Consider the following 16,988-nt stretch of genomic DNA (forward strand, 5'->3'; position numbering starts at 1 on the left):
TCTCAAGTTTGTGTTATTTGTGTTAAACTAGGACTCCTGAGATAAACTTTGAACTTCAGACGCTTTTTTTATGTTTAAGCCTGAGCCGTCACTTCAAGTTGTTCAGACTCTGGTGCTAGTACATAGCCCTGATAATGGTTATTGCGTTATGGTAAAGGTATCATAGCTCAGATTAATCCTGTAACTAGGTACTGGTAATCGCTTTTGAAGATTGAAGTAAATCAGATAAGCCATTTTCGAATTCTGTGTTTGGGGGGGAAAACAACTTTTTATGTTTTAAAATCTTTGTGATTTTTGTGAATTCATAGTTAGAAAATAGCTTGCTTTAAGTATCTACATTTGTGACTAACTTAATCCCCTGTGAGAATTAGCATGAGAATTTCATGTCTGAAAAGATTTGGTTAAGAGATACAAAAGCTGGAAACTAGGGCTGTCAAGCGATTAAAAAAGATTAATCGCACAATTAAACAATAATAGCATACCATATATTTAAATATTTTTGGATGTTTTCTAAATTTTCAAATATATTGATTTCAATTACCACACAGAATACAAAGTGTACAGTGCTTACTTTATATTTATTTTTATTACAAATATTTGCACTGTAAAAAAACAAAAGAAATAGTATTTTTCAATTCCCCCATTACAAGTACTGTATTGTAATCTCTTTATCATGAAAATTGAACTTATAAATTTAGAATTATGTAAAAAAATAACTGCATTCAAAAACAAAAGAATGTAAAACTTTAGAGCAGGGTTTCCCAAACTTGGTTTGCGGCTTGTTCAGGGTAAGCCCCTGGCGGGTTGCGAGACACTTTGTTTACCTGAGCGTCTGCAGGTATGGCTACTCACAGCTCCCAGTGGCTGCAGTTCATCATCCCAGGCCAATGGGAGATGCGAGAAGCAGCGCAGGCCAGGCCACCACTTCCTGCAGCTCCCATTGGCCGGGAACCTCACCCTTAGAGGATTTCCAATAAGCTTCCTTTTACAGACTATTCTCCTTCTAGTCTGGGTCCAGCAATTACTCACCCCCTGTAGTTACTGTCCTTTGTTCCAGTTTCTTTCAGGTATCCTTGGGGGTGGAGAGGCTCTCTCTTTAGGCAGCTGGAGACCAAATGGAGGGGTCTCCCCAGGGTTTAAATAGACTTTCTCTTGTGGGTGAACAATCCTCCCTCCCTTTGTGTGGAAGTCCAGCTACAAGATGGAGTTTTGGAGTCACATGGGCAAGTCACATGTCCATGCATGACTCAGAACATGGTTCACATGCTTCCTTGAATGTCCTCAAGTAGACTTCTTATGTGGATTAGAGCATTCCAAGATCCATTGTTCATTAAGTGCTTCTTGATTGGGCACTTAATTTGCACATTTCTTTCTCAAGAAACTGACCAAATGCTTTATAAAGGTTACTTAAAAATCAAGCCAATATTCTTAACTTCAAATACAAAAATGATACATGCATAAAATAGGATTAATAGATTCAGTAGATCATAACCTTTACAGAGATTGTTACATGGCATATGTAGCATAAAACATATTCTAGTTATGTCATATATACATTCATAAGCATATTTTCATAAAGCCTTTTTGGGGGGGCACCATCACATCATGTTCTCGAGTAATGGATTTAACAGGTAAATTTCTTGCAAAATAAGGTAAACATCTGGTTGAAGAATATATTTTGTTTTGCCACTGATTGTGCTATGTATAAGTATCTAGATTAGCTCTGAATGGCAGATTTATTGTTCTTAGTTGGCACACATCTGTTATCTCCTGGACACTAGTCAAGTAGAAGATTCCACTTGCAGTCACTAAAACAATATATAAATTATAGCAATTAAAGGGAAAGAGGTGAAGAATGTAACTTTACAATGTAGTTTAGGTCTTCTATAATATAACATCTCAGGTTTCTAATTTTTTCTGCCCTCTGTACCCAAAACCACATTTCACCCCACCAGTAATCCAAGCAAACAGTAGGTCACGTGTTCACAACATATGGCTCAGCAGCAGATCTCATATGGTACAGCTGTCCATTCCTAGGGCACAGCTGTTTGAGCTTCTATTTACTATTCAGCCAGCCAGTTGCCAGATATTTTGAAGGGTTAGGATGAACCACAGTTCTTTCCATGAAAGAGAAATAGTGTTCTCCATATCTATAGATGCTAAATATAAATAATGGTCCTTCTTGTCCGACTGGTTGTTCAAGTCATTACCCTCTCTCATTCCTTCAATTGCTGTAGTCTCTGTCTGATTCCTCAGACTTTTCCATAACTGGTTAGCAGAGAGATTGAGCTAGAAGTGCAGTATAGGTGATACTACCTGTTCCAACATCTTTCATTCTTGAAGGTCCTATGGTTCATTTTGAGTAGCTAAGGAGAGAGGAAGGTATCCAGTGCTTGCGCCATTGAAGAGTTATAACAGTCTGACCATGTCCCAGTCTCTGCCCAGTCAGTCCCAGGCTCCTTGTCCCAGTAAATCTGGCTCTCTGCTTTTGAATCAGGCAGCTTCCCAATTAATGTTTGGGTCTAGAAGGGGTGTCATTAAGAACACAGGAGAGAGAAATTCTTTGCCCAAATTTTAGGTGCCTGGATTCACCACGGCCTGCAGTAGCCCAGAGCTGCAATTGTAGGGAAAGTCCAGTTCAGCCCTGGGCTGGAACATACTCAATGCAAACAGAATTTAGAGGTGAAGCTCCAGCAAGTCTCTACTGAGCATGTGCAAACTGTCATCCCCTCCTCCCCTCATTCCGCAAGACTCATAACTTGGCCAAATTTAGACTGGTTTTCATAGAGGCAGCAAAAGGCACATTCCTGATACAAAGGCCACCCCGGCCAAATTTCATGTCCCTGCTCCAAAGAATGGAACTCTAAAGCTTTTCAAAGAGAAGCTTATTAGAATTTTTTTTTAACATAGGCAAAACAGCATATCTTTCACTAGCCTCATTCTTGGAAATGGCTAAACTGTTTTAGTGGAAATTTTTTGGAAAAAAAAATTGAAACTGAGGGAGACACCCAGCATGTAAAATTTCAGCCCATGTGCTTAAAGTTTAGCAAAGTCATAAGCAACTGAAAACAGGGCTTTTTAATGGTAAATGTTGGGCAATTTCATAATAGGTGGTGCTACCTTAATCAAGGTGTTCATCTAATTTCAAGCAATGTGCTGTGGGGAAAGCAGTAGTTACAGATACCCTCTCTAGATTCATTTGCTGAAACAATCTTTCCAAAATATTGGCTGGTATCTTCAGCTTTGCCTGACTAATGTGTAAACATGTTGGCAGACAAACTTCATGGAATAAACCAGCTATTCTTCAAGCATGTCCCCACCATGGTCTGGAAAAAGGTGACAGGGGATGGAGAAATTTAGTCACTCAGAATTTGAAAACATAGAACAAGAAGCTGAAGCTGTTTGTCCTAGCTCTGTCCTATCATGGAGAGCAGAACAAATACAAATTAAGGTGTCAGTCCTGCAACCTTTGTTTACACGAGTAGTCCCATTGACTGTGAGTGTCAATAAGGATTATCCATGTGAGTAAGGGTTGCAGATTCAGATTTTAAGGCCTCAGGCAGCGCAGATTGAAATCTGAGGAGACCTGCATACCACTGCTATTCCCAATGTAACCCTATGTCATATCTCACAGATAAGAGACCAGATTCATGATTGGTGTAACCTCACAGAAGTCAGTGCAAAAAGAAAAGGAGAACTTGTGGCACCTTAGAGACTGGTTAGTCTCTAAGGTGCCAAAATTTTCCTTTTCTTTTTGCAAATACAGACTAACACGGCTGTTACTCTGAAAGAAGTCAGTGCATTTACACTCAGGATGAATTTGATCCAAAGTGAACAAACCACTTCCTACAGCTGAAATTATATACAAATAACATAGTCTCCCCAGTAAAGCCAATAAAGGACAAGGTGACTCTTGCAGACAGGGCTTGGTTTTACAAGCAAAGTCAAGGGCCTCCTGCATGAATGGATTATAGTTGGGGATAGTGAACGTATTAGCTACCACACTTGCACTGGACAGCATGAAGGGCAATATGAGGTGTCAGCTGATGCCCACTGCTCCTGAGATGGGAACATGAATAAGACTAGTGGGTCTGATAATTACTGGAGAAGACAGCCACCTCCTGACTCATCTTCCCTTGCTTATCAAAATAGGAATTGGAGAACTCTAGCCCCAAGTAATTTTATCCCCCACGTCACAGCAATATTGCTTAGTTCTCTCCACTGACTATTAAAAGGATACAGCTGAGTGTCCAAGTAAAGTTCTCCTAGGCAGAATGTAAGAACAGCATCTTTGGACAATACCATCTTGTACTACATACATGTTCCAAAGAGAAAATAAAACCTCATGCTTCCAAATGCTTGATAATGATTCAAATGCAACCCTCTGTAACTCAGTTGACTTTGGTGGCATTTACCCAAGGTGAATCTGACCCATTAACTGATCCTCACATCATTCCTGTGGAATATGTAAGAAGTAGTTATATCCATTTTGGATTCACAAGGCAAGTTGTCTTCTCATTTATTTCAGTGGGGTTGCAAACTCTATCTGAGAGAATTTAGATCAGAGATGTCAGAGCTTGGCTAAGGTCACTGAGGGATTCAGTATAAGAGCTGTGTTTAGAACTCAGCAGTGTCTAATTTCCAGCATCTCCCCCCACACCCACTTCTAACCTCTAGATCACACTGCAATAATTTCAAGGCCAGCCCTCCCTGTACTTATCATCATAGTTAGTTATTGCCTGGGACTCCTGTTTAGTCAGTGTTTGTTGCCAATTTATTCTAGGTACAGCAAAGTTTATGGAATTATTCATGTCCTTGTTACCCGATACACATGCCTGTTCTCTTTGTTCAGCAATACCCAAACCATTATGAAACAATATAGCACATCTTTGAAACTATTCTGGTTAAATCAGGTACAGCCCATAATATAGCTCATAGATAGATTTTTTAGCTGCTGACATTCCTGAAATCCATGTTCTAAGGGCCTATTACAGGTTTTAGCATTGCACTAGAACTGTAATTTCTTCCTTAATATCTATCTGAGATGGGACTAAGCCAGCATGATACAGGAACACAGCCAAAGTTCTGAGAACACATATCTGTTCTTCTGAAAGTTTGTAATAGGCTATTCTATACCCCTACTCCTGCCCCATGCATTCTCATCACTGAATCATTTTTTAAATCCTGGATCTGTCTGACCATTTTTTCCAATCCTATGCCAGCACTATTTGTAGTTTCCCACCTGTCATCATGTGTATTACATTGTAACGTCTATCTAGTGCTACTGCAGTTCTAGCACTTTAACAGACTAGGTATGCTGTGTATAAATTACCATATACATTTCCCAGCTTTTCCTTTGGTATTATAGTTCCAATAATCACAAAGATACTTGGACTATCACTTCACTAATTCACATCATTATTATGAGATACCTCTATAGTCACTGTGGTAGGATGCATGGAACCAAGGAAGCAGCCTCCTAGTGGAGCTAGGGATGCAGGTGTCATGGCCTCTCTTGGGTGGAATTTTAGAAGGGAGCAGAGAGAAATTTAGGACCTGAGAGTTCCTCTGATTCATGAAAGTAGCAATATTTGTCTAATCTGGGTTCTAAATTGGCAACACGTCCAGTCACTGTTAAGGGGTATGTCCTCCATTATATTAAATCTTTCAACATTCACAGTGCAGTTTGTTTATTATTATTTATTATTATGAATTGGAGTCGTGCATAGACAAGTTACAAACATGCAGTGAAAGAAAGTCTCTGCCCCACATTTCTCACCTACTCAATGTCACGTTAGTGTCAAGGAGAGCCAGATTTCCTGAGTCCCAGTCCAGAGCCTTAACCACACAACCTTCCTTCCTCTCTGTCAAAAAACTTGGCAAAACTTGATGATTGCAGTCTCGTCAGCATCTTCTATGTACTCATAAAGCTGCCATGCTTTGGCAATATTTGTATATTCTATAAATGTTTCCTGCTGCATTTCATCCATGGTTGTGTTTCAGTGGCAGACAAAGTTATTCCTATATATAGATTGTGAAACACTTCGGGATCCTTTGACAATATCAGTTGTTACGAAACCAGACGTCTTTCAATACTCTATATTTCTTTTTTCTTTTTCTTTACTTTGAAACATGTTTTAAGTATTATAACTTTTCTTCATAAGAATAGTATCATTCATATATATCCCTATTGTGTTGAGAAATTACCTACTCTTCCTTCAAAAATCATTTTCTTGACTTCAAAAGTTTTTCTGTTAAACTCTCTTTATAATCATGCTCTGTTTATTTTTCACTTTTTAAAGACACACTGTCCCTAATTATAATAATACTTGGCTTTTACATAGCTAATAATACCTTAGCTGATTAAAACTGATTTCAGAAATCAAACAGGGCCAGACTCTGCAGTGAGCTCTGTAAAAGAGAGCCCCTGGGCCTGTGTATGCAGACAGAAGTGTCCACCTGAATCGAGGTTAGTGCAGGATCTGGGCCTAACTTTTCAGAATATATGCTCTTTTTAATTATTATTTTGCTCAACTAAGTCAGTGAAGCCAATTTAACATGTATTTACTGTTGTGTATTCTACTTCACCTCTTGGTGGTTCTGCACTAGCAAAATGGGTTGCGTTTGGCTTCACAGAAATGAGAGTATGTCTACACTGGAAACACTACAGCTACAGCTGTGGCACTGTAGTGTAGACACTTATTACAGTGACAGAAGGGGTTATTACAGTGACAGAAGGTAGTAAATCCTCTTCTCCAAGAGGTGGTAGCAAGATCAATGGAAGAATTCTTCCATCGACACAGCAGTGTCTACACTGGGGCTTAGGTCAGCTTAATTACATCATTCCAGTCCATGACATTTTTCACAATATTGCACAATATCGTTAAGCTGACCTGACTTCGTAGTGTAGATCAGCCCTGAAGGAGAGAGTCTAAATATTCCACAAAACTTCGTTCACTTATTTAATTTTAAATTAAATTACGTATATAACATGCAACTTCTTTCTATTTATATTTCCTTTTTTCAGCCACTCACCATTTTTAACAGAATCCAGAATATTGGCCTAACGTACCTTGACAATGTCTGCTTTAAATTCATTTAAAATCATCTTAAATTTTTTAATTTAAACTTTAAAAAAACCAAACAAATTTAGAGCTAGTATTTGTCACAAGTGAAAGGCTACTGGAAACCACACCAATAATCAATGTTGAAAGGAAAATGGTTTTTTGTTTTTGATCACTGGCTCAGGCTTATGTTGGTAGTTGACCCAAGGCGTTGACCCTTTAACTTTGAGGGTTTTTTCTCTTATTTTTTTCTCTTACTCTTTTGTGAATGAAATGTGAAGCCAATGGAATTAACATTTAGGATTTTAACACATGGCATGGATTCTCCCTCTCTCTAGGATTTTTAGTATTTCCAAAGTTTTCTGTGGAATTGAGGTTTTCAATTTTTTTAAAAAAAGCAGTTTCCAGCCCTTCTGGTCGCAAAGCTGTCTTTCCTTATGTGACTCATTGCAGGCCTGTCTTACTGAGTCTGCAAATTCATCTCCATTTCACTGCAAAAGGAATGAAAATAGGGGGAAACTTCCCTTACAATGTTGCTACGTATATTTCACTATGACCACACTGACAAGCAAGCTATGAGTTTTCAAATGATACCTCACAAGGCATATTTGGTACAAAGATTATTACAGTAGTGTGTAGGGTGTGAATACAGGATGCATTCCATCACAGGAGGTTCAATGCAAGGGAGAGCAAGCAGTGTTACCGGTGTCTTCCCTTTGATAACATGAATTTCATAGGTGCTCCATGGGTAGGAAGTACTGTGAGGACATGCTGACTGAGTTTATACCCAGGCATTACATTTTACTTACTTATTTAGAACGTGTTGGTTTCCTATACCCCACTGGAGCAAGGGAGGTGACAGTCACATTCTACCATTGCAGCGCCTCCCTGGGAGGGGATTATGGTTGGAGGGGGAGGGGCTGTCTTCTGTCTAGGCTCTGACAATTTACTGCTACGTTCTCCATCTCTGACCTCCCTGACACGCATCTCATTTCATCCAATTGTCCAAAACACCACTCTGAAAATCATCATCTCCTCACATTATGGCTAAAGTATGTCACTTCCACTTTACGTCTGTCTACTGGCTTTAAGTCCCTTTCCACATCATATTCAAATTCCTCATTCCCCCTGTCAAGGTTCATTGTGATTGAGCCTACCTGTAGCAGGGTTCTTGTTTCCTGTTCCACATGTCTTTCTCTCTAGTTTCACTTGCTTCGATGCTCACTTTTGGCCTGACTCTTCCCTCACTGACACCAGCTTTCTGGCTGTGTGACTCCCCCAACTTTAGTGGAGCCACTGCTGACCTACCCTAGCACAAGTTAAAAGCACAATCAAGCTTATGATCTCCCACTCATGACCCCACCTTCTTTCATGCCATTTCATTTGCCGGCCACAGCTTCCCTTGTCTCATAAAACACTGAGAGGGCTCCCTTGTCTCCATCAAATTCTGCCTTAAAACTCACACTTTTGGCTAACATTCTATCACTAACTTCTCAGGTACTTCCCATTACCATCTGCACAATTTATTTATAAAAATAAAGTTTTGTAACATAATACGATTTTCTTTATTTACAATCAAAAAATCTGCGTGCAATACAAAATAAACATCAAATGCTGCCCCCAAGAGCTCTTTCTCCTTCACTGTTGATACCCAGCCCAACCTCCCATTGATGTTGGCTTTACTCTTTGTGCTAGCTGAGTATTAGACTGTAAGTTCCTTGGAATAATAACCTTGTCTTTTTGCTTGCCTTTGGCACTATATATACATTAAATAATAATAGTTCATTTTACATTACATCATTACATTACATCCTTTCCACAACCGTGTTAGATCTCAGGGTGGAAACTAGCTGTGACACCCGGGCACTCCAATATTCACCACTGTTATGTAATTAGGAAATGTTTTGTACAAAGTATGCCTTCTGAGGTATCGTTCTAAAAGTCTTGATCGGATAGACAGTAAGATCTCATTGGATTGTATGTGCTGCCGTCGTATGTGAAGTTATGAAGTCTGGCGCTGTGTGTGTTACTGAAACTTGTTGTGAGGTTGAAAATGCCCACAATCAGCCTTTCAGGTATGACAGTAAAAAGGCCAAACAATGTTAATGGCTTGTGGAGGAAATGCACACAAGCACTGGGTTTACCCCAGGAACTGTGCACAGTAGAAACCTCTCAGAGATAGCCCTACACCATGGAAACTGTTTGACTTAGGTCATAGCAAAACTACTTTCCAGCAAGTGAGAAGAAGATATAAAAGGGGGAAAGTGATATCATGATGGGACCTCACTCTCTCTACAACAACAACACGCCTGGAAACATCTGAAGAATAAAGACTGAATGGGGGGAAGCCTGGGACTCCAGGTTAAAGGGTTTTCTAGCCTGTGTATGAAAACCTGGATAATCCAAGCTGCAAAGCCAAGGCAGCTTGTGCCTTAAGAATCTGCCAGCCTGTTTATCACTCAGGTAGGATATGAATTAGCAAATTCTCACCCTATCTAGTGTGTTAAGCTCAGTTCGTGGTTTTGTTTATTCACTAGGTGATCTGCTTTGATCTGTTTGCTATCATTTATAATCACTTAAAATCTATCCTTTTGTAGTTAATAAACTTATTTTATGTTTTAATCCAAACCAGTGTGCGTTTGACTAAGGTGTCTGGGGAAAATCTCAGTTTGGTTACCACAAGTGTGTATGGTCCTCCTCACATTGAGGGAGAGGCAGACCAGGTGTTAAACCCATAGACTGGCCAGATTTGACCAGGGCAGGACGGTACTGCCCTGGGGTCCTAGGCTGGGAGGCTGGTGGTTAGAGAGCCTGCATGTGACTGCAGCTGGGTGTATTCCTACCTGTGTGAATGCTGGTGAAAGTGCAAGCTTGGAGGGCTGCAACTTGTCATGGCAACACAATGTGAGAGGGAGCTCAGGCTGGTGGGTCACAGGGCTCAGTAATACCCCAGTTCCAGGTGGCACCCCAGGGAGAACCCACCACACTAGTCTCTTCCATTTTTCTCTGTCATTTGCTGCTGCTTCCATCTGCTCTACATTGTTGAGATTGACTGACTGTTCTGCCCTCCCCGCTAGGGGTTCTTTGTAAGGTTTCTCTTGGGCCACCCTCATTTCCTCAGACCAGTTGGTTCCCACTTGACAGCTTCGTGTGGGAATCTGTATGTTGGCATCCAGAGTACATGCCCCAAATACGTGTTTTTACTGATGTCCCAGAATGTCGAGTCTATAATTAGTTGTCCATCTCCCTCATGATCTGCAAGATGTTTGAAACATTGTTCTTGCGCTCCAGTAACTAACTTTAAAGTGTTTTCTTGCTGCCAGCATCAAACTTTTCAGGGTTCAGGCTTCCAGAGACTGGCTTTCACCAGGAGCCTTCATGCAGCATGAGGGATCAGTGCTGGTCTCTGCTAAGCAGCCATTTTTACGAGGAGGGCTTCTGCAAATTCAGATACAGCATAGACACTGGTCTGTTGGTTCCACTCTCTGCCTGCAATAGTACTGTAAGCACATTCCATTCTTTTCATTTCTTCCATATCAAGCAGCCAGGAGAATCATGATCTGATGTAACCCTCTTTTTATTAATGAGAAATTGTTTTTGAGATTGTTGTTCAGCACCCTGAGTGCCTTTGCAGAGGGTGCTTTATAAATGATGATAATGGGTGATTGTTACAAAGATTAAAAAGAAAGGGATATGGTAATTCTACTTTTTCAGTTACATTAAACACAAAACAGTTGCCTTCTGTCATTAGATATCAAATATAATTCCCAGATCCAGGTTATTAGATTTTTAGGTCACATTATTCTAAGTCATGATATCTGTTCATTCCAGTGGGCAATGATTCTATGAATGGAGACTAGAACTGGTCACAAAATAGGCTTTTTTAGCTAAAAATTCCATTTTTGGCAAAAAATCAAAACCGGAAATATTTTGATTAGGAAATGATCCCATGCTGCCTCATGGAAGTTGTAGTTCGGGTACGTTATGTTCCTATTCTCCTCTATAGGCTGTTGTCCCTGCTCAGACAACATCTCCTATGAAGAACCATAGTCTCCTTTCACGTAAGGGAAATAGTTGCACTGGGAGTCACTGGCCATAGTACATCATGGGAGATGTAGTCTGCCTGGGTAGCCTGGCCCATAGAGGCATATGGGGACATGAAGAAATAGATCTGCAACTCCCATGAAACACCACAGTAGGATATCGGAATAAAAATATTTTGTTTTTTGGGTATTTGCTTTTTCTATGAAAAATCAAAAATATCCAGAGAAAGCAGGTACTTTTTGTGGGGAAAAAAAACTGTTTTGTCGAAAACTCCAATTTTCTGTTGTAAAAGTTTAGACAGGAAATTTTCCGTCCGCTCCAGTCGAGACTGTAGAACACAGCTGACTATACCACCAACATGCAAGGGCCTTCGGAGACCCTAGTTTATTTCTTGATGGATGACTCCTCATTTCTCTTGTAATGCAGTTTGTCTGTTACTTTTGTGTATACAGTATTCTAATGATTTCCATATACAAGTAAGCAATTGAATATAGTTAATGACTATACCTAATATTCTCAATACAATTTTTTGTTTATTTTTTGCCATTTATTCACCTACTTTTATTGTATGTCATATAAAGTTATTTAAAATATTTTAAAAAATATTTTAATTGTAGAATTATTAAGGGGCACTTACTAGACTCACCGTAATGAAGACTGAAGCTAGCTTCCTGATGAAGGCCCTAAGACAGCAAATTATTAAACAAACACTAAGTACTTTGAATCAGAGCCATTAGCCTGATGTTAAAAACTCACCCCCTAACTTCACCAGAAATTTGACTTGCTACATTTTATCCAAGGGAAGACTTTTTCTGGAAAGATTGATACAAATTACTGAGAAGTTTTAGAAACACAGGGTGTCAACATTTCCCATAATTTGCTTATTAAAAAGAATTTCCTATGGAATTTTTGCCTAGTTTTCATCTATAAACATCAACCTTCTCCTGTAGTGTTTAATGACTAGAAAAAGACTTTTCATTTGGGTTTTGAAATATTTAAAGTTATCATGTAAATACCCAAACCCAGATGACTATACACATTGTGTGTGTGTGTGTATAATTGATGAATAAAACCATCACAAAATATGTCAGGATAGTAATAATGTGCATATTTCTAAACTGTGTTCCTTTGGGATGACTGCCTATAGGCTGTCCTAATGTTACATTCACCCTTGTAGTTCACTCCTAGCATCTCAAGGGACACCTACCACTTAATACAGTGGCCCCAAATCTGACCTTGTTTGTTTGGGGGTCAATTTTGCTGAGCATTCTGTCTTTGACAAAAGGCTTTGACAAAGCCCTGGCTGGGATGATTTAGTTGGGGTTGGTCTTGCTTTGAGCAGGGGGTGGGACTAGATGACCTCCTGAGGTCCCTTCCAGCCCTGATCTTCTGTGATCCTGTGGTTTGTAGATGAGGAGAGGTTTGTGTCCAATACAAGCAGTAGCACAGGGATGACCTTCGCTGGCAATGCTTAGGTGAGTGTTTAATAATAGACTAGATGAAGAACAAAGTAAACCTGCCTGCCAGTTCCCAAGAGAAATGTTCTCCCCAGGAAAATTAAAATGTTATGACATGGGAAGCATGGGATGTGCTTGTCTGAATTGTGTTTTCATTGTTCACAAGGCACCATAAAGAGAACAAAAAGTTTCCCCACTGAATTTTCCAAAAGACTTTTCCTAAATTATTGCCTTAGCAGTCATTAATTTATAATTCTCTCATTCTAACCAGGGGGCCAGATTCTGCAAACTGCTGAACATCCTCTGCATCCCATTGATTTCAGTGGGAGCTGAGAGTGCTCAGAGCTTTGCTAGATCTGGCTTTTTTTCTCTCTGGTTTATATTCCAGTCCTGATATATTTAGTCATTTTGTTTTCTCTTGGTAAATGCTTTTCTATAGTGACTCATGAGAACCTTTTCAAAAAGGGAGATGGGGTGAAGTGAGTCAAGGGCCTTGAAGCTTTGGACCAACAGTAAGTAACGTGTTGTTCTTATATGTGTGTGTGTGTATATAATATATCTTGATTCTGTTTTTTAATTTATAAATTGTAATCAGCTCTCCAAACTACAGATGCATGCACTGAACATAAAAAGATGAAACTTCAACAGTTTCTGAGTGCTATTAAAAGAAAAAAGACAGTAATTCAAATCACAGAAAATGTTCAGAGCCACTGAACAGAGAATGTATACAGAGGTGAATTTCCTTGATTAGACTTCCCTCCTGCAGATAAATCATTGCTCTTCTCTGCACAGTAAATACCTACATGTATTTGTGTAACAGTTTAATAACACTTAATAGCAAATGCAAAATTGCATAGTCTTCTATATACCAACAGATCACTCTGCTTCTGCTGATCAGGCTGAAGGTCTGCCTTGCAACTTGTAAACGAGAGACTGAAAAAGGTGGGGGCTATTCCAGGCTGCTGAGCCACGTGACACAGTGGGGATAATAAGCAGCAGCAGTGAGGTGGAGCTGGGGCTTCTCTGGAGATTCAGCCACAGGGACCTGCAGCAGCAGCAGCAGAGTGGGAGGGAGGGAAGTGAAGGTCATCACAGTTCAGCTCATACCTGTATCCTGACAGCTTCAACCTGTCCTGCCAGCAAGACTCATCAATATTAACACCCTCTCACCTTGAAAAAAGAAAAAAAAGAAAGAAGGAAGCAGGGAAAAAAAACCACTGCCTGAAATCAAAGAAAAAAGTAAAAAATAAAAATCAAGTAATAAAAGCCACAGCAAGTGTAGAGTTGAATCTGGTCCTTGAGCAATATGAACCAGATAGAAACAAGTATGCAGTACAGCTATGAATATGAAGATGATGAGTATATGATCCAAGAGGAAGAATGGGATAGGGACATGCTCCTGGACCCAGCATGGGAGAAACAGCAAAGGAAGGTCAGGAAAGAAAATAAACTGTGTGTCTGTCGATGTGTGTCTGTGGAATAATAATCACCGCCTTATTATAACACTTTATCTTGTAGCTGTAAATGAATGTGCACTAGCGAATTCAAGTGCTATAATTTTTGCAAAGGAATCTATGTTCAGTTTTACTCTTTATATAAACATTTTTAGCTATGTTGTTATATATAGCTTATGAAATAGTCCTTCACTTTCACTTTTAGAATTCTTATATATAAATGGAGGCTGTATATGAAATTAAATGAATATCATGAAAGTTTTTTGATACACTTTGATTCAATATTTTTCATGCTCACATTGGCTGTTGGCAGAGATTTTAACCATTCCTAAAATCACTTTCTGGGCCATATTTTCAAAAAGTGGCCTCTGAATTTGTGTAAATTCACCTGATTGCCTGTAAAAATAAGGTAATTGAAAGTGTAAATGAGAAGCTATGCCTGCAATTACCCAAAATGCACTTGCAACTGCATATTTCCAGGAACAAACTGAGAGACCACTTTTGAAATTAAGGTCCTCTGAGTTGACTCGTATTAGAATTTACTGTCAAATCCAGTGGAACAGTCTTGTTAAGAAACTATAGTCTTGGGAAATGTTCAGGCTGAGGTTTAAAAAGTCTCTTTATTTACTGAGTTAGGGACTGAAAGGTACCCAGCTGTCGTCCTACCAACTTACAGAGACAACTCTGTAAACGCCCTGAGCATCCTACTGTGGAGGAAATGCTTCTTATCTTCTGAATTTTGAAAAACAGTTGTACCAGCATAGAGGCTGATGATGCTCGGTTGCTGAGTACAGGTGGTATTTATAATCTTATCAGCAACTTGATTAACAGTTTTGATACTCCACTAGATAATCACTAATACGGCTTCATTAAAACATGACAAAGTAGAAATCACCTAAGCTGTTGCATAAGCAGCACATGGGAAAGGGATGATCACATCCGATCAAGTGAGCTGTAGCTCACGAAAGCTTATGCCAAATAAATTTGTTAGTCACTAAGGTGCCACAAGTCCTCCTTTTCTTTTTGCAGATACAGACTAACAAGGCTGCTACTCTGAAACCTGTGAAATATTTCTGTTATTTCCTAAAGTAACAGATAATGTTGAAATTTATAGCTGTAAGATCTGGAGTTATGAGGTCATCTGCTAATTGCAGAAATAAAATATGTAGTATCCATCAGGCAATTGGGCCAAATTCTGTCCTTTGCTATGTGTGAAGAGCTCCCATTGAAAATTTCAGTGGAAGTTGCATATGTGTATCTGAAGGTAGAATTCAGCCTATTGAACACCTACCCTCTGTATATAACCTCTTTCTCAATGTAAGAGCAATTAGTTGCTTTTAGCAGGAAACTAAGGGTGAAATCCTGACCATAGGTCAATGAGTCTTTTTTCCCCATTAAATTCAATAGGGCAAGAATTTCACCCTAAATTTCTACTTCTAGCAAAATTGCAAACCTTTCTCCTCCCTTTATTTTTTGTTTTTGTGTGTTTAGTTTTCAGGACCTGGCATGGTAGCATCTTTTCAGATACTACTGCGTGTAGGTAATGTGCACTCTGTGGGATGTCTTGAATACTGGTCTTTATATCTGTTGTTTCAATTGTATCCTCCGGACCAGTAATAAAACTACAGCAGCCATCACTTAGATTTATTTTAGTTGGACTTTATTTTTTTATCTGGTGAACAAGTGATTCTGATGCACTGTAACCTATGTGGCAATTAAAGTATGGAAGGCTTTTCAGTATTAGAAAATTGACGTTGTTCATTTTGTAAAGTATGGTACTTATAGTTCCTCTAAGGACCTAATACAGTTTCTTATGCAGCAAAAAACCACATTGCATAACAACTGCAATTTTGTACAACAGTTTTGTATTTCCAAGTAGCATCAGCTAGATTTACTTTTCTTGAAAATATTGAATTCATAAGACTGCAGCATCCAGGATAAAACTGATCCTGTGTCCCATTTGAGTCTATGTTCTTGGCAGAGTGGGCAGATGCACAGAATGCTGTGGTAAAGAAGACAAAGTACTGAGGGGTTTTTAATAGTGTGGCAGTTGAATAACTCTTGGACAGTCCAGAAGAGTTTTCCTACAGTGAAAACCAGATATGCAGAGAATCTGGGTTTATTTTTGTTAGCAGTTAATCTGTTGCACATTTTTAACATTTGTTTGGGGTGGTGGAGGGAGTAGGACAGGGAAACGCTCATGTGAATCACAAACTGTGGACTCAGCATTTCTATCTCTTGTTCTATACCAGTTTGATTTTTCACTCCAGTTCGACAGTGCTTCCGTGGAAAGTTAGCAGTTTAGAGCACATCAATAGATTAGCTATATTGTGGTTTTGTTTCTTTGTCTGCCATGTGCATTTAAAACAAATGCCAAAGTCATGCATACATTTAAAAATAACTAAGAGAGGGCATTCTTATTCCTTGGTTTAGAAAGGAGTCTGACAGTATATTTTCCCCTGGATTAATAATATCTCAGTAGATGGCCTGATGGATCTGAAGTGATCTAAGGGTGTCAAAATCGTTTTTTCAGGGTGCTAAAATAAGTTACGGAAAGTACATTCCCCATTCCCATATTTACCAGAGAAGGCTGTATATGCTTGGGTGGGCACAAAGCTTTGTTCAAATATAATAATGAATAGTGATCTCAGTGCAACCCTGGCAGTTGGCAGCATATATGTTCTATGAGACAATCTTGGAAGAGGACAAAAATAAATGCCATTGTTTCTATTGTTGGCTGCCCTCTCCAGACTTGCCATTTCACTGATATGCATGGTATGAGATCTGTCAACAGATGCTGGTAACACACGATGACGTCCATAGGATTACAATGGATATGACGCTAATTATAACCACAGCTCATAGGGTATTATGATCTGCAGTAATCCAGGCTCTTGCTGTGGAATTCTTTGTTGCAGAAGTCTCAGTTAAATATGATGTACATTGTACAAAAGGAAGCTGGGGAGTAG

At 39.3% G+C, this 16,988-nt stretch overlaps 1 protein-coding gene across 14 annotated transcripts in view; it reads left to right on the plus strand.

The window, feature by feature from the left end:
• The first annotated feature begins 13,868 nt into the window (after positions 1-13,868).
• Positions 13,869-16,988, plus strand: part of ACTN2 (actinin alpha 2) — an 87,893-nt gene continuing 84,773 nt past the window's right edge. For 12 of the 14 annotated variants that reach the window (XM_077811848.1, XM_077811849.1, XM_077811847.1 and 9 more), the window contains exon 1: positions 13,893-13,997. In XM_077811848.1, the coding sequence (XP_077667974.1) occupies positions 13,893-13,997 (105 nt within the window). Of the gene's footprint in view, positions 13,998-16,988 lie in introns of all 14 variants that reach the window. The other 2 variants (XM_077811860.1, XM_077811850.1) reach the window with 2 other exon arrangements.

This window comes from Eretmochelys imbricata, chromosome 3, assembly GCF_965152235.1.
Source record: "Eretmochelys imbricata isolate rEreImb1 chromosome 3, rEreImb1.hap1, whole genome shotgun sequence".
Lineage (NCBI taxonomy): Eukaryota > Metazoa > Chordata > Testudines > Cheloniidae > Eretmochelys > Eretmochelys imbricata.